The sequence below is a fragment of the Periplaneta americana genome, chromosome 2, assembly GCF_040183065.1.
Source record: "Periplaneta americana isolate PAMFEO1 chromosome 2, P.americana_PAMFEO1_priV1, whole genome shotgun sequence".
In the NCBI taxonomy this organism is placed as follows: Eukaryota; Metazoa; Arthropoda; class Insecta; order Blattodea; family Blattidae; genus Periplaneta; species Periplaneta americana.
The window spans coordinates 185,270,263-185,295,798 of NC_091118.1; the positions used below are offsets into that span (position 1 = coordinate 185,270,263).

The 25,536-nt window shown below is 35.7% G+C and overlaps 1 protein-coding gene across 2 annotated transcripts in view; it reads right to left on the reverse strand.

Moving 5' to 3' along the window:
• Positions 1-25,536, reverse strand: part of Prp39 (pre-mRNA processing factor 39) — an 80,975-nt gene that overhangs the window by 42,167 nt on the left and 13,272 nt on the right. For both annotated transcript variants that reach the window (XR_011331029.1, XM_069819101.1), the window contains exons 3-8: positions 18,910-19,258; positions 16,993-17,798; positions 12,535-12,766; positions 9,319-9,593; positions 4,789-4,914; positions 3,492-3,640 (exon numbers count right to left, since the gene is read on the reverse strand). Coding sequence is in view for 1 of the 2 variants with exons in the window: in XM_069819101.1 (XP_069675202.1) it covers positions 3,492-3,640; positions 4,789-4,914; positions 9,319-9,593; positions 12,535-12,766; positions 16,993-17,798; positions 18,910-19,258 (1,937 nt within the window). In the remaining variant the exon portion in view is untranslated. The remainder of the gene's footprint in view (positions 1-3,491; positions 3,641-4,788; positions 4,915-9,318; positions 9,594-12,534; positions 12,767-16,992; positions 17,799-18,909; positions 19,259-25,536) is intronic.

Consider the following 25,536-nt stretch of genomic DNA (forward strand, 5'->3'; position numbering starts at 1 on the left):
TTATTATTTCTCTACTGGGAATAGTGGATTTTCATTTTCTGTACATTCGTGATTAAATGTTATTCTTTGAAAAGTGGAGAATTTCTTTAATTCTACAGAAATTTATTTGAGGTTGACAACACTGAATCTCGCACTGTGTTATACCAGCTGTGCTGATGTGCTCTGTGAAGCTGCAAGTCACCTTGGGAGGGATTTAATGCCTATAACGCATGCGCGTTGCCATAATACACGTTACAATCATTTAACACGCAATGTCTGAAACTGCTAATATAAACATGTTGTTTAAATCGTAAGAAAGTGTTCTTATAAGCATGTTTAATTCACTCGTTTTCCATGTATATTATATATTTTATTATTTTAGGAGGAACTATTTTAATATGAGGAAGAAGATGACAAGCATGCAGCGTATTCCGAATCTCACCGGTCCAGTGGCATCAATGACGTCACATTGCAACGAAAATAAGGAACAAAACTGCTGGAAGAATCGATGCTGTCATGGCAACTGTGTAAGTGGTTATCTGTGCTACGCTAGCAAAATTTTGCGAAATTTCCGTACTGCCATCTCGTTCAAATAAAAGAGATCATAAACAACTTATTTCTTGAACCGGTAGTAATAACTGGTCGGTTGACATGTTCGCTCATAAGCCATTAACATATTGTTTTTACGTTGTGCTCATTACAAACAATACAGCAGAACTAAAGCAGAACACACCGCCATGACACAACAGTGCACGATGTCATTCGTCTGCAAATTCCCGCCCTATACAAGAACCAATCAGATTCACTGATGGTGGCTGATGGAGACTGCCACCACCTCTGCAAGTTGATGGCACCGGTGGAGCATCAATGACGTCATCGGTGGAATTCGGAACACCGTGATGCCATCGGATTGCTCACCGGTGAGATTCAGAATACGCTCATGAGTTTGGAGGCGTTGTGCGTCCAATAGCCAATCAGGAACCATTATGCCACGTGCATTTATTTACATTTACTTCAATCTTTAGCTGGAAAGAGAGTATAAAGCCTTCACTTTAACTCAATTAGAAATTAGAAAAATGTAATTACTAGAGCTGACTTAATTAATCGAACTGATTAAAAATTATTACGTAATGAAGAAAACATAACTACCTTGTGAAGTCTGTGTAGCACAAACTCTGTTTATTTATCACTTGGTGCAGTGTACTCCTAAGCTATTAGTGTAAACTGATTTAGGTGAGCATGTACTTTCACAAACTATGGAAAGGACGTGTCTTATATTGTATTTTATTTGCAGACATATTCTCCTTTGTCAAAATAAATCACTCGAAAATAGCTGGAAGTTTGCAATGGGATGAGGATTAATGATCCGAGCAATGCCACTGCTTGGAATTTAATACTTCTGTTTCGTCTACATGCACCTGACTTTGTCCACTAGTGTTCATGAAAATGTCAAAGTTCAGCTCTCAGTGCCCTAGATTATCAGTTCACTTTCAAAGATTGTGAGTAATTGTTTGTTATTCAGAGGCCAGTGTATTCAGTGTTGCATATGTATGACCTTTAGTTACGAATATGACTTCCAAACCACTACATGGAAAACTCTGTAAAAGTTTGGAATTTAAAATAAATGACTGTGAAAAGTTTAACAGAAAATCAGTGGTTTGTAAGAAATGAGAAAAATCTTTGTTATAGTGGAAGCATAAGTAGTCTCCAATATCACTTAAAATTGTTCGTCCTTTCCAAGTTGATTTTATGTCTACTAATGTTGCTGCTTTCAGTTCATCTTCTCAACCAATGTTAAAAGACCTAATAGTGAACCCTATATCCTGTGTCGAAGAAACTGAAATAACAAATAAATTTGTGAGTATTGTGAACATGTTGACATGTTTGGCTGGAGGAAAGAGATATGACTGTAAATAAGTGCAAACTGGAAACTTTTTTTTTTCAAACTTTCTGTATACATTAAATTAGAAATATTTGTAAAAATATTTGTTCTTCTTTGTAGCACATGTAATATTAATATTAATATTATTATTATTACAATAAGGATTTTTGTTCAAACTTACAAACACTGTTTACAATTCATTAAAAGTCATTTAACAAGTCAATTAAGGCATCCAGTTAACCGTTCAATATTTTTAGTCAATCGACAGCTCTAGTAATTACACAAAATAAGTACAATATTCATTAGCAATTTTACCATTTATGACGTCAGGATGTCAGCCCTGAATCTATCACTAACAAATGAAAACAAAATTGATTATCGAAGAACATTAAGAAAACTGAGTTCCCCCCCCCCCCCCAGGGTATTTTCTTTTTGCAATTAATTTCGAAGTCCCTCAGAGTGAAGAGGGTGTGTTTAGCATTTTCATTAGCACTCTACCAACCAAAGTATGAAAACAAATGAGTAACCTATAATGTTAATACATTGCATTTTCTGTCTATTTTAATGGTAATTGTAAGTACTGTTGATAATATTTTCTAAAAAGTCCATCTTTCAAGTTTTGCATTTGAAAATACCAATTTTCACATTTCAAGGTATCGTTTCCATACTTTCAAGCCACAAAAAAATTCCAATCACTAGTGATTATACCTTGAACAGAAACCGATCACAAAGTTTGGAATTGGTTCAAAGGTTAGTTAAAATGGATATGTATTCGCAAATGCATTTCAAAAGCAGAATTTTCATTAAAGTGGAGTTCCTTAAAAGTGAGAATCAAATACATGGTTAAGGCAATTTTGCTAGGACTTTGGAAATCATTCCTTAAAAACGGGAATGTCAAAATGAGGTTTTACTGTATATTGTAGTTTTCCTTCTATATATAATTAAATAAAACGGAAATGAATAGCTGGCAAGAAATCAAATAAACCTGATGAACTATATTGTTTCAAAACTTTCGATCACAACTGACAATGAATTCTCCCTACTGACAGTTGTATTCAACTTTGTATTGACCAAACTTCTGCTGAACACAGACATAAAAGACACTATTGGCAAAATGAACAACAAAATTAGTATCTGGTTACTGTAACTTATTCATGGGTTGAGGTAATTGTAGTATTTATTCTACAAATGTTTATAAATTCTATAAATAGTTCATTACAATTATTGCTTTGAACTTAAAAAGACGAAATGTGTAGTTCACATGAGATGAGTTATCAAAAAATAACATTCCTCAGCTACTAAGTCTAGGGAAGTACATAGGTATTCAACAGAGAAGGAATAAAATTGGAAAGCATAAGTGTGGCATAAAGGAACTGAAAAAAAAAATATATATATTTTGAAACCAGAATTATCAATTTTCTGAACACTTTTCATAATACGAGTTTGCAAGAAGAGAGAAATTGACTGCAGTTATAATCCATACATTTATTGCTTTATAATACAAGGAGAAGTGTAAAAGTGACAAATGCAAATAAACTATGAAGCAATATACTAACTTAAAATAAAGTTTACATTTCACATAAATATAAAATTAAAGTAACTATACCAGCTATCTAATAATACCACATGCCTGAATTCCATTCCGCACGCACTGATCGCTTTCTCAAATTGAGTACGAAGATGTTCTTCATCATCTGGATAAGTTGCCTTCGAGTAATTGAGGAAGTGGATCCAGAGATCCACACTCAGGGGAATCGCCTTCAGTCCTCGCTCAAACACCTATGAAAACAAACCCGGTACTCTTAATATTTTATGATCCATGAACCAATATATCTTTCCATGTCCTGGCCTTCCCCAAAACTAACAGACTTACTTAGCCTAGAAACCCATACATCATATAATATTATAGCAATAGCCAGATTAGCAATACATTATCACCTTACAGACGCATGGCCAAAAGTCTTCGTCGCAGATTTCCCAACCATGAGCTCCCAGGACCTTTTCTTCTTTCAGCCCCATTCTTCCAAATGGAAAAGGGCTGACTCCAACAACTTACACGACTATATCCTTTCAAGACTATGAACGGGGAAAGACATTTACATACATGTGTTACTGGCACCCCTCTTCCATCCTTACCATTTTCCCAATTTTGGCAACTTACAATTAAAGTGCCAGATAACAACATATCCGACACTATACACTACAAGTTTCTTTAACAATCATTCTAATATAAATCCAAAGCTACAAAATAAAAACACAAACAATCATATTCGATACTTAAACCTAGTCTACGTAACTACACAATAAATACAACTTATATAACAACTATTCTCCAGTGCTTTGATTAGGAATTTCAAATAGCACAAGAAATAGTTGTATCACTATTTGCACAATACTCTTGTGTTCCTGTGCCTAGGTATAAGATGCACAATCTCACCATGAAGACAGAATTTCACGTATCAACATATTTTGAATGGCTCATGCCATATACATTTGCACACAAAAAAGTCCAGCAGTTACCATGTATTTTAATGTTACAGAGATTTCCTGGCAGTCTTATTGCCATTTGAAAAGCAACAAACGGGTAGCCAAAGCTGGGCAGGAGCTGTTGAAGCTGTTGAAAAAAACAGTGTTATTTTGAGAAGTATCTACTCTGTTCACAAAGTCTATGTTTTTTACCTCTAAATTTTAAAAATAATGTAATCTCCTCATCATACACCACAAAATGAGTAATAAATCACATATTCCACACACTGCACTGGTTTGTGAACAGATAATCAAGACTTAGCTTATTAAATTGCAATGGAAACCACACAAACAAATACTTACTTCTCAAAGTAAACTAAGATGGGGGATTTTGATGGTTTCCACTGAAATTTATATGTAAGAGTATATCACTAATCTTTCACAAATATATGCAACCTTACCTCTTCACACTTCTCTTTATTGCCTTTCCTCTTCTCATAATCTGCGTATTTTCGCCAATATCCGTAACAATACGGATAATGTGACAAGAAGGCATCATATGCCTCACGTGCAGCTTCAATATCATTCTGAAATCATTGAAGGAAGCAATTAAAATATGGCTGGTTTGTTTCCAATGCTGAGAATTTGACAACAAATCACTGTCACTTTCATCTTTCTACTCTCTTCCCTATCACAGGCTTCCTGAATCTTTATCAAGTTCACACACTTATTACAGAGTTGAGAACGAAGTAATGGAATGCTGTCTTTATTCATGAACAAAAGTAAAATATCTACTAGATGAGACTGACAGCTTTTCTCCTTCAAGTCACACTTATGACATGACCTTTTCCATCTAAAAATCTATTCTCCTTCATCGAGATTGAACTGCATACCTTGGGACATGCACAACCTCCACTATATCACTAAGAACAACTTACAGCTAACAATATTCATAATGAATGGCTGAAATTGATGGGGGGGGGAATAGTTTTAATTTCTTCACAGTACGTTAAAAAATATTCCACAACATGTTTGAAACAGAATTATTTTATTTTTTTTTTATACTGTACTGTACTGTGGGTCCCTATCACCATGACATGGCACGTCCTCAGGTTGCGGATAGAGGAGACGGCCTCCAGATATGGAGGGTAGCTGTGAATATATTGAATAAGCAGTCGTGGACAGCTGATAAGGGGTGGTCCTCCAGCTTGGGGGTTGGGCGAAGGGCTAACAACCCATCACCGTAAAAAACAGCTTGTTACGAAACCTAACAATAAGCCTCGGAATAGGACTGATTATATGGCACAACCACAGCAAAGGAATAAGGTTGTAAGATTTGGTACATGGAACGTAACTAGTCTTTATAGAACAGGAGGGGTAACATTAGCAGTAAAAGAACTAGCTAGATATAGAATAGACTTCGTGGGAGTACAAGAGGTTAGGTTAGATGGGAATGGCATATTACAAATAGGCGATTACTTGTTGTATTACGAGGAAGGAAATATTAATCACCAATTAGGAACAGGATTCTTTGTACATCATCATCATCATCCATAGCGCTACAGCCCGGATCGGTCCTCGGCTTCCTTAAGAATTCTTCTCCATCGGTCTCGATCTTTAGCCACCGTCCACCAGTTCTTCACTCCAAGCCTCTTAATGTCATCCATCGTAGCTTTGGCCTTCCAACTCTTCTTCCTCCAGCAATCCCATATTCCATCACCTTCCTAGGTATTTCACATTCATCCATTCTCTTAACATGCCCTGCCCATCTCAGACGAGCAATCTTAATGGATGTTATTATATCGGGAGACTCATAAAGCTGGTATAATTCGTTGTTATATCTTATTCTCCACCATCCCTTACAGGTCCAAAAATCCTTCGGAATATCTTCCTTTCGAATGCGGCCAATCTAAATTTATCCCTTTCGCTAAGAGGCCATGTCTCTGATGCATAGGTCAACACTGGTTTTATTAGGTTCTTATATAGTCTACATTTTGTGCCACGAGATAGCAATCTTGATTTAACTTGTTTTTGCAGCCCATAATAACACCTATTGGTGCTTTGTATTCTTCTACTTATTTCCTCTAAGATATCATTGTTACTATTAACTAGTGATCCAAGATATACAAAGCTCTGGACTGTCTCAAATTTGGCATCATCAATCTCAATGTACTTAGAAGTTTTATTATTATTTTTGTTATTGACTACCATGTATTTTGTTTTGTTTCCATTAATTTTTAATCCCATATTTCCAGCTGCATCTCTTTTAGATTTCATTCTTTGTACATAAAAGAATAAAATCAGCAGTAAAAAAGACCGAATTTATCAGTGACAGGTTATCGTATTTAGTACTTAAGGGTAGATGGTGCGATATCGTAGTTATAAATGCTCACGCCCCTACAGATAGCTTCTATGAGGAATTGGAACAGAGTTTTGATCAGTTACCTAGATATCACATGAAAGTTTTATTGGGGGATTTCAACGCTAAAGTAGGACGGGAGGATATTTTTAAACCAACAATGGAAAAAAGAGCCTACACATAAGTAGTAATGACAATGGAGTTAGGTTAGTCAACTTTGCCACATCAAAAAATTTAATTGTCAAGAGTACAACATTTCCCCATAAGGATATACATAAATATACTTGGACTTCTCCAGATGGATTGACACATAACCAGATAGATCACATCTTGATAAGGGAGGTGGGATATGATGGTAGAGACTGGATTAATCTTGCACAGGATAGGGACCAATGGCGGGCTTATGTGAGGGCGGCAAAAAACCTCCGGGTTCCTTAAAAGCCAGTAAGTATAGTATAACAGTTTGAAAAATAAAATCTGATTGTCTTGTTTCACTAACACATCTCGCATACCCTATATGATGAGAACCCACTATTTACTTTTAGAATACACTTTAGCTTCTTTTTTTCACATTTTCAGTAACTGCTCCAGGTTCTGCATGGTTTATCTTCTTACACACTTCTTCCACTATTTTTAGAGCTTTTGGCATTTCTACATCAGACATTTCCAAACATGTTACTCCTGTCGGAAAGTGATCAAAATTCTTCTTTTTTTTTATGAAACCTGAACTATTTAAAATTTTTTCCATATCAGGTAGCAATCTTAATTGAATTTGTCTCATCACTATCTAAAACATTAATTATTCTTACAATTTCATCATAATATATTGCAAAACACAATGCACCTTTCAACCAACTACCCTGCCTTTTATCTTTCCATCCGTCAATTCTGCAATTATAGATTCATCCCTGCACTCCATGAACACGGATACATCATCATCCACTGACACATAAACCATTTTATTGCAGCACTATATCATCTGAAACTGCAGTCTTCAATCGTTTTCGTGCTGGATCAAATTTGCTGCTTGTAAAATTTTTCTCAATTTTTTTTTTTAAAGAAAAGTAGCCAATGTAGATTGTGAAAAAACCATATTTTTGTGAAAACTGCTGCCTATTTCATTCCTTCATCCAAATCTTTAAATGCAGTCAATTTAGTTTCCAAACTTATTGGTTTCCGTTTAGCATAAGCCATCGCCATGCCTACTTAAGGTATGCGTTCACTACATCGTATTGCACACATCGGACGAATTGCATGGATCGGAAAAAGACTATCTTTGCTGTAATTGTTATGTAACCGCGTTCACTACATCGTATCGGACGCATCGCCTCACGGCAAATCCGTCCACGTTTCTTGGATGAGCAACTTTTCCGATGCGTGCGATCATGGCCTTCTTTAATAAATCAATTTTAATTGGTCAACTGTTACTATTATGTTGTGCCATGTTCAGTGTCGCGCCAAAATGGCAGACGGAAAACTTATTTCACGTGTAGAAAATTGCGAAGAATTATATAATTTGAGGCGTTCCCATTACAGTAATCAAGTCATTTCTTGCAAATAATTATGTAACCAATATTTCTTTCGTTTCTTCCTCTTCAATTAAGGCGCATGAAGCAATTACAAATTCTTATTCGCTAACAGACGTAATTAATAGACCTAACCTCAACTCCTTTGCTTTCAGTAATGTCAATATCGTACGACGTCATGTTTTAAAAAGCTGATACGGGAATCCGATGAGGCGATAAGGTGAAGCCGTTACAGTGAACGCACTGCACTTAAAATATCCGTTGCGTGCGATTCATACAAGCAGTGCGATACGATGTAGTGAACGCTTACCTTTACTCCCACCTCGTCACCTTACACTGGAAAATAACTAGAAAGACTGGTTACATGTCCAACCCTTTGTAGAAATTCCCACTCTTGGGTTAAGAACCTTTTACCTGCTTCCATCTGCAAGATCAAGCTGCAGATTTACGAAAAATCTTGAAGTTAAAAGTACATATCGTTATAACAGGGTGTTTCTACAATTGCTTCATCATTATCATGAGGGATATTTAATGTTAGTTATACAGAAAATTTTCCAGAGCCATACAAATATACTGTTTAATCTAGGTTTATCATTATATCGATCTTCATTGTATAGAGGTTCGATTGTATTACATGTGATTCTTTCTCCACTGGTGCTGAAGATATCACTGTCAAACTCATTTATAAGAAAGTTCACTGTTTTACTTTTTATGCTCTAATTCTTTGGCATTATATAATTGAAAAAACAATAATAACCAACTTCTTATCTTAACACAACTGCTCCGTATGACTGTACAAACTACTAAGAACAGTAAAATAACTTGAAATCTTAGACTTTGACCTTACATTTGTTGTTGTTACTACTATTAGGGGGTTGTTATCACCTTTGCTTGTGACCGACACTATTATGTTTCTGTTCCACTGCTTGTACTTATGACGTCTGTGACAATGTTTCCTACATTACTAACTTGAATCCACTCTCTATCAATAATAAAATTCAAATTTACCAAAATGGGATTCTTGAAAAGATTGACAAATATCTGGATAGTGTCAAATACTTAACGATTACTGTATAATGGTACAGTAACAAAAAATCAGTGCTCACCTCTTGATCCACATACTGAAGAAGGTAAGTCCAACCAGTAAAATCAGAAGGATCCTCTTTCACAGCCTTCCAGTATTTTTCGAGCTCAGGCAGAGACTTGCGTGTCTTCGTGACTGGCTTGGCTTGTGTCCCACCACCCGCACTTGCAACTGCTGCTCGCTTAGCTGCGGGACTTTCGTCACAACTATTCTCTGATGTGGGAGAGCTGGGATCGTATGTGTCTCCATCCATCAGCTTCCTCTTCTGGGCCTCCAGTGAACGAGCTTTCTTCTTGCCTGTTTCATATTAAGCCACATGAGTATTACTTACAAATTACCAGTTAATTCCCGATTTACCACGAAAATCTTCTGTAGCTGCATTTAGATTGGCAACAGGCCATGATTGTTTGGCCAAACACCTGCATAGAATTGGAATATATCAGTCCCCTAACTGCCCATTGTGCAACTCAAACCAAGAAATGGATTTGGAACACCTCAAAATCTGTGCTTCAGTGGCTGACCATGATAATATCTTTGAAAAATATTGGAGTGCAAGAGGTCAAATGACTTTATTGTCAAACACCTGGCATTAGAAAACAACAACAACAAATTACCATTATTCATTCACCAGTAATGAGTATAATCTAACTGGGCAAGTACTGTTACACTGTACAGCACAATCACAATTCACAATTTTCAGATTTCATGCCACCATCATTAACAATGATATTTCAAAAGTGATACAGCTTTGACTATACAACATATTTAAGAAGAGAGGAAGAGAAGGGGAGAAGAAGAATATTCAAATGAAATTTGAACAAAACTTTTCTATAGTTATAGTCATCCAACGTTAAGACCAATCTTTAACATAAACATTGTATTATAGGACGACAACAGGCTAAACACAGTACTTCTGTTCCAGGTTAGCACGTGGCGTCATTTTTTCCCATTGATAACGAGACGTGTGACAGAGAGGAAGGCTTATTTTACACTTTAAGATTTACCGTAAATAAGCCTACATAGTATGAATACAACAATGCAATGTCAAAAGGAAGAGGATTTTATGACCTTGAAATTACTCGCGGATGCCAGGCGCTAGGACACGATCAGGAAATCAGTAGTGTGCAAATATTACGCAGGTGTTGTATGTGTACATGAAATGTGATATGAACAGGAGCATTTCTAAGTACGTAGATATTCATGGTTCTTTTCTACGTTGCTTTTGTGAAAATATAAGCATATTTGAATATGACACGATTGAAATTAGTAACATAAATAAACAATTTTCTCTCAAAAAGTGTAATGCACATTATCATATAACAGATACTTTAAAGTAACACTATGTTCAACATTCAGATATTTGTACTACCTAAAATTTAAATTATGTTTTTCCACCGATTTAAAAAACAGTAATAATTCTGTAAGCATGAGGTTTTAATACATCACGATCAAAGCTACAAGCTGCGAGGTGTCAGACATGTCTGTGCTTTTTTCATCAATAAATAATGAGAAACAAAATAACAGATTCTTTGTATATACATTTTTTCTTCAGTATCCCCTGACAATTCTTGTATCCTCTTGGCTACAATGTTTCTGGATATAAAATATATTTCATCGTACTTTCTTATATCATTGGGAGATATTTTGACTACAGTGTATAGACTACAACTCTATCATAGCTAACTGATAATGCCAGATATTGCAATCTGCAAAATAAGGACAGTGTATAATAAACTGTTATGGGATGATTGATATTTAAAAATTAGAAATGAAAATACAATTCGTAATTAATTGCATATACTTACATCAGAAGTAAATTCTTTGTTAAGTTACAGTTTGTGGTCACCTCCAATATTTTAATAATTTTCTTTGTTATATTTTTCGCAATATCTTTTCACATTACATTTTTTTGGTGACGATATATTTTTTTTTTTGCATATTATGCACTGTCTCTCCCCACTACTTTATTTTTTACTTAAAAGTCTCCATTCTGTGTTAAATTTACTGTATGTTCTCTTGGATGTAACCTACGTACTCGTTGCACACTTCTGGCCTACGATTTCTACTAACCCCTATCAGTAGACTAGTCCGTTCATTTAATATGATCTTGTCTAATCTCCCGAAGAGAGCTGCGGGCACACTAAGTTCTAAAGCGCATCCTTGCGCCTATGGGCATCAATTGACATGGCTGATCTAGAGTAAACCATACTTCACAGAAGCAGAATTTTACTCTTTAAGTTCCATAGCAAATGACTTAATCCCCACTCCAGTATGACCAGTAGAGTACTTGGTTTCTGCGCACTTTGAAATGTTTCTTGCTGGGTTATACATGTTCGACTATCCACCCTATATCAAAACAGTGTGATTAATAAAAGCTGCACAAAACAATGATTCCAAAATAAACTCTAATAAAGCAAATAAATATTCCATAGCCAAAGTCGTTATCTTAACTGAATCAGATTAGAATTAACATTTCTCTCCAAATATTGATGTCTCGCGGCTTATTGCATTCTCTCCAGCTGTCAAGAATATATAGGAGTCTGTATCTATCATTCTAGTTTACAAACATTTTCTAGACACAATTCAATTTGAATAGTGCCAGAAAAACGATACTATATCACTGAAAATGTATAACAAAGTTTAGAATTAGGCTTGTTGGTTGGGTGTGCCCACACTGAACCATGTTATTCCAAATCTTACTGCAGTTTAACTGGTACATTCCAGTAAGCACTTCTGATGTAAATATCGGAAGATGGCAGCTATCAGGATGCATTTCATTGCCTGTTATAATATGAAGAAAGACAAGCTAGACTTCCAATTCCTGAGAAGACATGTTACAGTCTGCTTTTCATGAACTTTCGATTACCACATTATTAGGTCATAAGCAATCATAGATTTACATCCAATGTGTTTGTCATTGTAGTTAAAAGTCCCCATTTTTCTCTAAATGGTCTGTAATCTCAATTTAGTTACTTTTCTCAGGATAGAATCAGTGCAACTGAATCTTGCATTCAATTTTTTTTTAAATCTATCGCAGCAATTTGCACTCTACACATACATTTAGCTATTTTATTAAATAATTAAATTACATGATACTTACATAACAAAACGTGAGTTAGAAACCAAAAATTTTAAAACATAAAAACAAATTATAATTTTTAACCAACAAAGATCAAAATTTCTTAAAATAACAACAAAAGTTTGAATAAAACTGAAGAACATAATATATGTAATATACCTGAAGCACTGCTCTGTTTTGCTGCAGCCTTCTTCTTCTTTTTATCAGTTTTTTCAGGTGGCAGTTCATCCTCTGAAACAGCTTCAGTCTCTGGCAAGTCAACAGCTGCTGTCGGATCTGGCAGTTCTTCATCTGATACGGCTTCTGTCTCCAGGGGTTCTTTCGAAGTTTCAGTTGGAAGCTCATCCTCTGACACCATCTCAGTATCAGGTTCAGTTCGAAACCCACCTTCCTACGCAAGATAAACATTACAACATTGAAAACTTCCTGCTTTGTACGAAAATCGAACAATCTAACTCTGATAAATGACTCAATACTTTGTTTCGCATACACTATTAATTTACTATTTTTTCTTTCTTGTAATGTGTTCTATTATTGTAAATACATTACATGAAATGCACAAACACTTGAGTAAGAGGTTTTACTTATGGCACTATGATACTTAAGTATGAGTTTGTAAATTTTCACAATTGAGGATCGTTTTTGCAAAACTTGCTAACTGAAAAAACTAAATTTTACAGGAGAGACAAAACACTGTAGTAAGCAAATTTTGCTGTTAACTCTCACTTAGCAGAAAGCAAGTTTTGAAAAAACGATCACACTTTGACACACTACAATGAAGAGAAATAATCCAATTTTACTAAGACGCCTTTAACATCATGTAGAGGTCTGTCTTATGTTAATGAATCCATCAAAGATCTAGATTCATTTTCCGGGCTGAGAGGCCGTGGTCTATTGGTTGGTTTTATACCAGACGTTTCGTCTGCAACTGCGGCAGACATCTTCAGTGGAGTGGTATCCGAGGTCGCAAGACTCTTCTCGGCATACCTGAGGCCTCAGGTACGCCGAGAAGAGTCTTGCGACCTCGGATACCACTCCACTGAAGATGTCTGCCGCAGTTGCAGACGAAACGTCTGGTATAAAACCAACCAATAGACCATGGCCTCTCAGCCCGGAAAATGAATCTAGATCTATCGACTCCGGCCGTGAAAGCCTACACTGCAAGAATCCATCAAAATCTCAATTTTGCAAATTTTGCAAAAACAGTTCTCAATTGTTTTTATAAGGCAAAGTTGTGGCGTGGCAACACAAAATTTTAATCAAACCAAAACAAATTAATTCATTCATAGTTTCCTTCCCAAAGGTCCTTCACTTCCCCAGCATTCTCCAATCTTCTCTCTTTTCCACCTTCCTCTTAGTCTCTGCATACAAATCATGTACATGGTGTTCCACTGAAACCTCCTTGATTTCAATTAATCATTGCTAACAAAGTATGCGGATTTATGACATGAGACTGATACTAAAAAAAAGAGAAACTCAAAGAATTTGTATTTCATTTGTTTAAAGTTGATTGTTTTGTAACTACGTTGTGCAACAATCACAAAAGCAGAAATGGCGACTTCACAGCAACACGGGCAAATGGTGGTGTGGTATGTGGATACGAAATCCGTGATTTCAACACAATGAAATTATAGACGACTCTACAGAGGAGTTGCACCTCATGCAAAATCAATTAGGCTCTGGTTCAATAAGTTGCTTACGACCAGCAGTGTCCTAAAACAATCTGGTGGAGCTCAGCGTTCCGTAACAGAAGAGAAGGTGGAAGAAATTCGAGCAAGATTTCAGCAAAGCCCGAGTAAATCCATTCACCAGGCATCAAGGCAATTCAATGTGCCTTCGACAACTGTGCATCGAGTTCTGCATAAGCAGCTTCGGTTGTATCCATATAAAGTGCAGATTGTGTAACAACTGAAACCAAACGACAGGCCGTGTTGTAAGGAATTTGCTTGAGTCAGGTTGGATATTGTTCATGCTACCAATGGAGCATACGTAGAGGTGTACTAGTGTGAGTAAAATCACATGTATGAATTTTTCTTGAATTCTCTGTAATTTCATTGCCCTATCTTTCATACTTTCCATTTTATGATTAATTGAAATCAGGGAGGTTTGAATGGAACACCTTCAATACGCAATTTTTTCTTAGCCAGTGTCCCAGCCAATTTCTTTTTCTCTTCGCAACAGTTTCAGCATTATTCTTTCTTCACAACTCTTCATTTTTCATTTTGTCTGTCCACTTTACATATCCAATTCTTCTCCATATCCATTCCATTCCCTACTGGTAACACTGTTTCAAAAAAGTTTGTTTTAATGGTTGTTTATGCCTACAACCTAGGTGTGTTTAAGCCCTACAATTTGGTATGAGTTTCATTAAAATGTTGTTTCCACTTCATTACTTTCTCTTCTTAGTTTTAAGTACCCAAGAGATCACTCTCAGTGGTCTAGAGTCAGGAAGGTACAAGATGTCTAAAAAAAATCCAAGAATTGTAACTAAAATATTTATCACCCTCTAACAGACAACTGGTTCAGAGATAAATAAGTTCAGTAAGCACTACATGACCTATGGCCTGTTCCACAAAGGTATGGTCTTTACATTAAAAGTAAAATTTCTATCAAGTAGTACAAATCCTAAGTTTCTGTTCCACAAAAGTTGTACTTTACTAGTCCATACTTAAAAATTACCATGAAGTTTCATGATTGTTTTCCACAAAAGTACTAGTATTTGTAACTACCAGTGAACTGTCAAGTATTCTCTACCAATGAAAGGAGACTAATACATACATGTACTAGTGCTAATTAAATATACTTATTTCATAATACAATATTAGATACATTTTGATAAATACGTATTCTAGAATATCTTTTCTTGCTTCTATTTCCTTCAAAAGAAACAGTTTCATCTCTTTCGACACCATTTTACTAATTTTGCAGTGTTTGCAATTTCGTAATAAGTTTTGCAGGTGAAGATCGTTATTAGCAGCTTCTGTTGACTAATAGGGCAAACTATTGAGGAAGATTATGGTTATGGTTATGATAATAATGAAGTAATTTTTCATTATCGAAGAAGTGAACTACAATAAATAACACTGCCGGATTATGAAATTCATATAAATAATAAAGTACTATGAACCTTTGCTGTATAACCTACATTACATTCCATTGCCATTAAGGAGGGTGACGGGTGAAATGTTGGTCATTTTCAGTCAAAAATCGCATTTTCGTCTTCTTGTAAAAAGTGAATCAGCAAACTCTTATTTATATGTTGAACACGAGTTTCAATGCTCTGCAGCGCTCGAAAGCATAAAAATTACGCAATATATAAAAATGGCTGCACCCTTGAACTTCAATTCCATGCAAATTTTACAAGCTGTTTTCTCACACTTTTTTTTCAGCACATCTCGTCATGTTCGAAGTGTAAAGGCTCTTACAATTTTGATGTTATGAATAAGACATTTTTACTACATGTCCTATACAGTGTGGTTAACAAAATAGTGCATAGGTTTTATGATTAAATTAATACTTTTTGAAATAAAAAATGAAATATTTATAGTGACAATGGAAAATTTCTATTTTTAGTGTGCAGTGGTTATAAAAATTGCTTCCCCCTTTTGTAGTAAAGATATAGGAAGATTAGTATATGACGTTTTTCTAAATATGCCACTTGTCTTCCAAAACAAATTTCAAACATTTAATGAAAAATTGAGTAACACAGTTCATTTTGAAATATGAAATTTTTTCAATATTTTGTTAATAACTCAGAAACTAATTGACTTACAAAAACGAAACTTCACCACATCATTATCTATCACACCGTAATTATATGTACAAAAAATCAAGGATGTAGCTTGAAAAATGTATAAAATAGAAATTTCACCCATAATTCCCCTCTTAAGGACACAAACATAACCTACTTTGACAAATGAAATACAAAGATAAACAGCTGTTTCATGTTATAACGTAGTACGTTTATTGATATGTCACATGTAGCGATTCACTGGTAATGTACAAGACATCTTAATTCTTCCATGGAACAGAAAGATACAACTCCACACTTTACAACAACTTTCACCAGTAACTTGTAATGTACAATATCATAGGCCTCTGAGGAGAGAATTTTTCTCTGTTCCATTACTCTTTCATCGTATGATGATGCAGAATATCTGCATGGAAATATCGTATGTACTTCGGTACATTAAAATAATATATATGATATGCGTAAATCACTTCGTGATTTAAGACGGCGCTTATTCTGTCAGATCTTGGCCAACTAGTCACTCATAACGAGTGCACCTCAGCACATATGTGGACTTCGGTCCTATATTCATAGACATCTATGACGTAGTGCAGAGGGTGGCCACTAGAGGGAACCCAGAGTTGGAACTTAAAACTGAGACGATTCTGTCCGGCGCCGGGGTGGTTATCCGGTGTGGCTTAGTGGATAAAGCATCAGCACGTAGAGCTGAAAACCCGGGTTCAAATCCTGGCGCCAGAGAGACATTCCATTACACTTTCATCATATGATGACGCAGAATATGGAAATATCATATGTACTTCGGTACATTAAAATAATATATCTCTGAGGTAATGTAAAATTACACAATATTTTATTATAATACTTACCCCATCTGCTGATTCTCCTACACCAGACTGTTCCATAGCTCCATTCTCACCAGCTGTCTTGTCTTCCTCTGTTACTTCATCTATGACAGTCATTTCCTCCACGTTTTCAAACTTGATATCAGCACCATCCAACTCCTCCTGAGAAGGAGTCTCTTGAACTGCAGCTGTTCCATTTGTTTCGACTTCCATCTCCTCAATTTCTTGTTTAACTTCTTTTTTAACCTTTTTAACGGGTTCCTTCTCCTTCACAACGGGCTCCTTCTCTTTCACAATGGGCTCTTTCTCCTTCACAACAGATTCCTTCTCCTTCACAACAGGTTCCTTCTCCTTCACAACAGGTTCCTTCTCCTTCTTTTCCTTTACAACAGGCTCCTTCTTCTTCTTTCTCTTCTTCTCCTCCTTCACAACAGGCTGTTCCTCCTCTTCCTTCACAACAGGCTCCTTCTCCTTCTCCTTCACAATAGGTTCTTCCTCCACTTCCTTCTCCTTCACGTCAGCAGACTTCTTCTCCTTCTCGTTCGCACTGTCACCAGAATCGTGACTCATATTGGTCTCTTCTAAAACAGTATACTGGTTGACATCCCCTTCCTGAGACAAGCCCTGACTCTCCTCTAAGCTGCCCACACTTGAAGCCTCTGCAGATTTCAGTCTCAGACCAGACCGAATAGGAGAAGGTTGAACAGCAGCACTAACACTCGGAGGGGGTGAATCCTCCAATTCAGGTACCTGTTTCTCATCTATACTCTGACTATTGGATTCCTCTTCGAGAGGAACATGTTTTTCTGATTCTGCTTTGCTATCTGATACTGAAAACAACAAAATTGCAGCAACGTTACTACACATACCAACATATCCATTACTTTACTATATTACTTACTTACTTACTGGCTTTTAAGGAACCCGGAGGTTCATTGCCGCCCTCACATAAGCCCGCCATTGGTCCCTATCCTGAGCAAAATTAATCCATTCTCTATCATCATATCCCAACTCCCTCAAATCCATTTTAATATTATCTTCCCATCTACGTCTCGGCCTCCCTAGAGGTCTTTTTCCCTCCGGCCTCCCAACTAACACTCTATACGCAATTCTGGATTCGCCCATACGTGCTACATGCCCTGCCCATCTCAAACGTCTGGATTTAATGTTCCTAATTATGTCAGGTCAAGAATACAATGCGTGGAGTTCTGTGTTGTGTAACTTTCTCCATTCTCCTGCAACTTCATCCCTCTTAGCCCCAAATATTTTCCTAAGAATCTTATTCTCAAACACCCGTAGTCTCTGTTCCTCTCTCTAAGTTAGAGTCCAAGTTTCACAACCATACAGAAGAACCGGTAATATAACTGTTTTATAAATTCTAACTTTCAGATTTTTCGACAGCAGACTGGATGATAAAAGTTTTTCAACCGAATAATAACAGGCATTTCCCATATTTATTCTGTGTTTAATTTCCTCCCGAGTATCATTTATATTTGTTATTGTTGCTCCCAGATATTTGAACTTCTCCACCTCTTCAAAAGATAAATTCCCAATTTTTATATTTCCATTTCGTACAATATTCTGGTCACGAGACATAATCATATACTTTGTCTTTTCGGGATTTACTTTCAAACCTATCTCTTTACTTGCTTCCAGTAAAATTCCCGTGTTTTCCCTAATCGTTTGTGGATTTTCTCCTAACATATTCACGTCATCCGCATAGACAAGCAGCTGATGTAACCCGTTCAATTCCAAACCCTCTCTGTTATCCTGGACTTTCCTAATGGCATACTCTAGAGCAAAGTTAAAAAGTAAAGGTGATAGTGCATTTACTATATTACACAATATTATAATCTATGAATGTGGATACTACACTTTATTACAAAACAATTGAGGTTTCATTGTAAAAAAGGTGTAAAAATAAGCAAGACAGCCACATACCTGCTCCACCATTCTCTTCCGTTCGTTCTTTATCAGCAATGACTTCATTATCCACTTCTGCTTCATCATCCTGATTCACAACACAGGAATCATCCGGTTCCTCATCTTTTACATCAGACTCTGTGTTGTCTATATTCTGTTCATCTTTATTGTGATTTACTTCTTCTATGCCATTTTCTATTGCGCTCTCTTCTGTGCTCGCATTAATTGTAGTCTGTAGTTCATCATCATCATCATTATCATCACCATCTTCTTCCTCCTCTTCATCCTCTTTCTGTGGTTCTGGAGAACCTTGTTCATCAGCATTATCCTGTGTCACTTCAGTATCAGACAAGTTCTGATTCACCTCCTGAAACATTTATTTTTAATTGTATGACATGCACAATAAAGACTGGAAGGAGATTTTACTTTGTTATTTAGTCAACTACCCGAAGATAGGTCTTAACCTCACAAGTGATACCAAAAATCCACCACTTATGAGGCAACTAGGCCAGGAGATAATGGGGTAGGGGTATATGTCGTTAACTAGCTATACATTGATTTTACTTTATTATTTGGATAAGTAATTTTGAAGAGCTGTGGACAAACGAAGGAACATTAGATCAATGCCCATCATCAAAGAACAATTATGTTCCTAATGGCTCAACTTGAAATGTATTGTCTCAGTGTAAGATTACTAAGCTCAGATCAATGCAAATTTTAGGAAATAATACCCTACCTCACAGCTAATAATAGCAGTATCCAACACTATGAACAAAATTATATTTCTTGTTATTCATAATTTATGTAATGAATTAATAATTAAATAAAAACCATAGAAGTATTTACATTAAGACTAACTTCAGCCTGAAGTACTGCTATTTGTGCACAATACAGCAGGGGTGGCTTTTGGGGTAGTGCCAGTGTGCCATGACACCGCCAATGAAAGAAACAAAAAATAATATCCTAAAAAGCAGTTGTAATAGTTCATTTCTACACATTTTATTCGTATTTCATCTCAACAAGCGCGCGCACAGATCGGGACGCACTCTTGCAGCGTTTCTCCGAATGTTGGAGCCACTTCAGTGTGGCACTGCTTACGTCCATATAACACTGTACAAAAGGCTACTGATTCTGGTTTATATACGTTTCTTATGGCAGACACTGAGCAGAATTCTATTTGACTCAGTAGTTAATATTCCGTCCGCTAGAGCACAGTAATGCAGAATTTTCGCTAGATGGCAGGGTTGTTGGAGACTTTAGTCAGGAACCATCAACCGCAGACTTGCACGAAAACACAAGTTAAAGTTTCGTGCCAAATGTTAATGTAATGTTGCCATTTCAAAACTAAAGCACATAACTTGGATTTGAATGTGTAAAGTATTATCCATTTAACTATATTAAATGCAGAGATAGTCATGGTTCTTTTTAGAAAGATAAATATTTTTTCATATTATGTAAAACTGTTTGTTAATGTTGTGTAATATTTGTTTTATTTTGCGGCAACTAAATATCGCTACACTGTTGCTATAGTATTGATGCTTCTGTTAACGATACATGAGATCTGTGCAGGACATGAACATGTGTTATTCAAGCCGCTGTCTTGGATTCATCGGCCTGTTAAATAAAGTGCAACGTATTCGTTTATTATCTATATCAATGTTTCTCTCGTGTGTTTTTGCCAGTAATTTTACTAGTTATAAAAGTTATTTGTATTTGACTAACAATACTGTGAAAGTTTTGCATTATCTGTATCTGCAAATTTCGTTATTAGTTTCGGAAATGTTATTGTAACTGTTACTAGATGCATTATTAACAGTACACCTGGTAAAATAGCTGGTTTAATTAATGTTTTATTTAACATAATGTAAACGTGAGCTGCGATTATCAATTTCACTAGGGTAATTTGTGTACAATCTTTTTTCATTTTTGGCACCGCCACCAGAATGCCTCACCTGCTGCCACTGCAATACAGTACTCTATACACACTCAAAGAATGGTTTACAAAGTTATGGCTGAGAAATATTAAGGCATTCGATAAGTAATGGCAACAATGCTGTAGATCAGTGCTCCTATCGGTGACCATTGAAATCTTGTACTATGTAATAGAACAGTGATTGTTTCATAAATTTGCAATATTGAAAGTCTCAAAGTAGCCATATTTTGTAAATACAGTGGCTGTTTCTGATTTGTAGTAAATAATACAGCCCTAAAGGTACGAACAAAGGTGCTTCATAAAAATTCAAGTTGCAAGAGAAAAACACGCAACTCAGTACTTTAGGGCATTAGAAGAAACCTGTGAGAGAGAAGTCCTACAATACTGAACTACAGTAGAACCTCTATTATCCGTGCTAATAGGAGGGTGGGCTGAACGGTTAATCGAAAAAAACTGGATAATCCATACAATAAAAGATTTTCGTAAATTTAGTGGGTAACACATTTTCGTAATTTCCTTCATAGTCTTTCTTCTATTCTATATGCTAGGTAGTGGATCAGAAGTTCACTGATTTAAGTCTGCTTGTTAACAATAGGTTTTTAAGGGACAAGGAAACTTCTTGTAATGAATTTCTGTGGAAAGATAGGAATAGTGGAGGTCTCGTATTGTAGATTTACATACTTTATATATGTATTAAATATGAATGAGGTCTCGCCCACCTCATTATATTTTTTCCGACTAGTATAACTAGTCAGTTTGTTTTTATAACATTAAGTACGAGAAAAACTCGTACCGGCACCGGGAATCGAACCCAGGACCTCTCAGCTGTGCGCGCTGAGTGCTCTCTAACCAACTGAGCTATGCCGGGACCCGATTCACGACGCCGGCCGAACTCCTCTCGTAGTATCGTGTTACGGCCTTACTGCCTGCACTTGAGACGATACACGTCATATTGTACAGGAGCGCATATTACATGACTTTATGGCCATATCCAACAGCAGTTTCTTTAAACTGTTAACATCATATATGTATTAAATATGAATGAGGTCTCGCCCACCTCATTATATTTTTTCCGACTAGTATAACTAGTCAGTTTGTTTTTATAACATTAAGTACGAGAAAAACTCGTACCGGCACCGGGAATCGAACCCAGGACCTCTCAGCTGTGCGCGCTGAGTGCTCTCTAACCAACTGAGCTATGCCGGGACCCGATTCACGACGCCGGCCGAACTCCTCTCGTAGTATCGTGTTACGGCCTTACGTGTATCGTCTCAAGTGCAGGCAGTAAGGCCGTAACACGATACTACGAGAGGAGTTCGGCCGGCGTCGTGAATCGGGTCCCGGCATAGCTCAGTTGGTTAGAGAGCACTCAGCGCGCACAGCTGAGAGGTCCTGGGTTCGATTCCCGGTGCCGGTACGAGTTTTTCTCGTACTTAATGTTATAAATACTTTATATACTTTAATCATGATTTTTATTAAATAGCGCACTGTTGTGACTCCAATCTCGTATTCTGAGATGAGCCACAGTTTCTCAATCCCCAAACCATTCAGCTATTTGTACTTTTTTATACTTAGTACAACACGATTTCTTTTGGTACCTGTGGAAGACATTTTATATAGAAGTTATACAGTACAACTCGAACAGTAGACCAGACTGTGTAAGGGTGAAAGTCTTGTAATAATCCATCTCTAGGAGAAAATAACTCGCTAATATAATGTACAGTACTTCATATATTTCTGTAGCAAAATAAATGCGAGAAAAAGACAGTTGGATAATCCACCAACTGGTTAATAGGGTGACTTATAATCGGGGTTCTACTGTTTTGCAAATTTAGTGGAAATGAGACATTCGCTTTCAATCAAGAGTTGAGACCTGAAGAGCTTTAGATTGATCAACAAGAGAGATAGTCACATATGCTGCTGCAGACCAAATCTGCCGTCTTCCAAGAATTTGGCAACGTATTGTTGACATGGCAGGAGACTATATTTGAAGTATGTAATGTCAAAAGTAACCTAAATAAATTTAGTATGAAACAGTAACTATACTGTTTTCGTTGTAAGAAAAATCCTAATGTAAACACAAGCACATGGCTGTCATACCCGTGATTGGCTCCCAGTCGAAACATTCACATGATGCAGGAAAATGTAGTTCGTATTTGGAAACTATCATCTGGTATTACTTGAAAATAAAAAATTGAATTCTAGTTGTTAAATACAATGAAACATATAACTTCACTCATATGTAAAACGATATGTAAAAGAAAAGCTACTTTTATATTTTGTTATGTACTATGAATGCCGATGAATACCAACAGTAATACTGAGGTAGTCTGTTCTTGTAACAATCTGGCGTCACTTGAGCTCATAGTTGTTCCCATAAGCACATGGTACTGAAGTATGGCTTCTGCATCCTCGGTGTGTGTGGTTATTAAATGTAAGAGTGGAAACCCTCTCAAAAGCAGAGAAAAACAAATAGTCTTAAATGTATATAATAAGTTATGTGAGTTTTAATTAGAGTAATTATAAAGTAAATGTTTCCTAAGCAAATGAATGCATAGTAGTGAGGTTAGGCCTACTTGACGAGTAACGGGAAATGTTTAACATGGAACAGAATGTACAACAGTAGGCGGGAACACGTACTGAGAATCTATGGCGCCAAACAGTGGCCAAGGAAGCCTCACTTCAGTCACGTGCTATTGTTTATATTAGGATTTTTCTTACAGCGAAAAGATTATATGTTGCCATACTTTTTGAATGCCCTATTATAAGCCTCAGGTTGCAGTGTAGGCCTTCGGGTTACTCCTCCATACAAAGGAAAGAAAGAGAGAGAGAAAAAAAGTACAATACAGTAAAGCCCAGTAATACATCTCGATATATCATGGAATTGGATACACTTCGATTTTTATTATTTGTACATTGTCCAATTACCATTACTTTCTACAAAATAAATATTATGAAACATGTTTCAGAAAGTAATAGGTATATACATTGTAAATGAGCCGAAGAAATATTATAGTAATAAAATGACAATAAATAGAAAAATTAAAGTGTCTTTATTCATGAAAGGGTAATTTTCTAAAATATATTTCATGCGTCTCTGAGAAATAAAATAAAGTGTCTTTATTCATGAAAGGGCAATTTTCTAAAATATATTTCATGCGTCTCTGAGAAATAAAATAAAGTGTCTTTATTCATGACAATTTTCTAAAATATATTTCATACGTCTCTGAGAAAACAAAATTATTTAAAAATAAAACTTGCTTACCTAATGATATCAATATCAGTTATTTGAAATTGTATTATGGCAGTGTGTTCAAAATACAAATTTTTTTTTAGTCCTCAAAACTTGATTTTCTGATTCAAGCCCTTTCACAAATAATCAATTCATTTAACATAGCACTTGCACCTTTCAATTACTTTTAAGAATTAGCACAGTGAATTGCTCCTCATAAATAAGTCTTCATAAATTAGTTCGAATCATCAAATGCAGGTTCAGATAATGCATTGAAGCTAGAGAAACCTTTTGAACCCATTTTGTAATAAAAGTCTGATGTTTACTTCGAATTTCACTGTTTCTGTTGAACTTTGCCTTGTTTAATTGCATTGTCTTTTCTGGTTAACTTGCTTATTAACTATTTGATATTTATAGCAATAAAATCTGTCCTATCTCAGAAACGATGTATTTCTATACCTATGTTTATGCATGAAATTTTAATAAACGTTTGGTTGATAGAAATACGCCCCTTAGAATATCTGACACGAATTTAAATATATCATATTTAAGACAGTTTTATCATTTTTAAATAGAACTATAAATGATTGGAATGACCTACCTGCAGCGGTCTTTGAGGGCTGTCCTTCCTTAAGGAGATTCAAGAATAACTTAAAAAGTTGTGTATAAAGTGCAAATTAAAATTAAGGTGACATTTAACATTTAATTTTTTTAAGGTGACATGTATATATTTAGCCTGACGAGTTACTTCCTTGGTTTGAATTGTAAATTATTTTAAAATAGCGTGTAAGAGGGCCTTAGACTAGAAATGTTTAGTATAAATGTAGTTCTGTTTATAAGTATGCATAAGGGTGTAATTATTTGACTTATTTGAACTGTTGTATCAGTGAAGCGAGGTTCCATAGTGTCAGTGAAATGCGTCATAGTGCCACTACAGTGTGTGAGATGAGAGTAAAGTGAAAGACTATTGAAACTTATGTAGGGCCTATACATAATTATGTAGGTTGTATTGTAAAATTAGGTATTTTATTTATGTTTTATTATTATTGTGTTAAATTGTATTGTGTATTCTTATTGTATTGTGTATAAAATTATATGTGTATTGTAAAATTGTATTGTGTATTGTAAATTTTATTGTGTATTGTTTATATTGTGTATACCACTACCACCCCCTGCTTGTCCAATTGCAGTATAAATAAATACATACATACATACAATATATAGAGACACCATTCATAGCTAATAGAACAGTCCAAGTAATATGTACACAGTTATGTTTGACTCACATAATCTTACAAAATAATTATTCGAAATGATGGCAACTTAATTAAAATGTAAATTAGGAAAAAAAATACAATGAATGCCTTATATAAATATTTACAAAACGTAGATGATACCAGGATAGAATCTACAAGTATAGGTTTGTGGACTAGAAGAGAAAAAAATTATCACATAATCTATGAATGTGATTTATAAACTC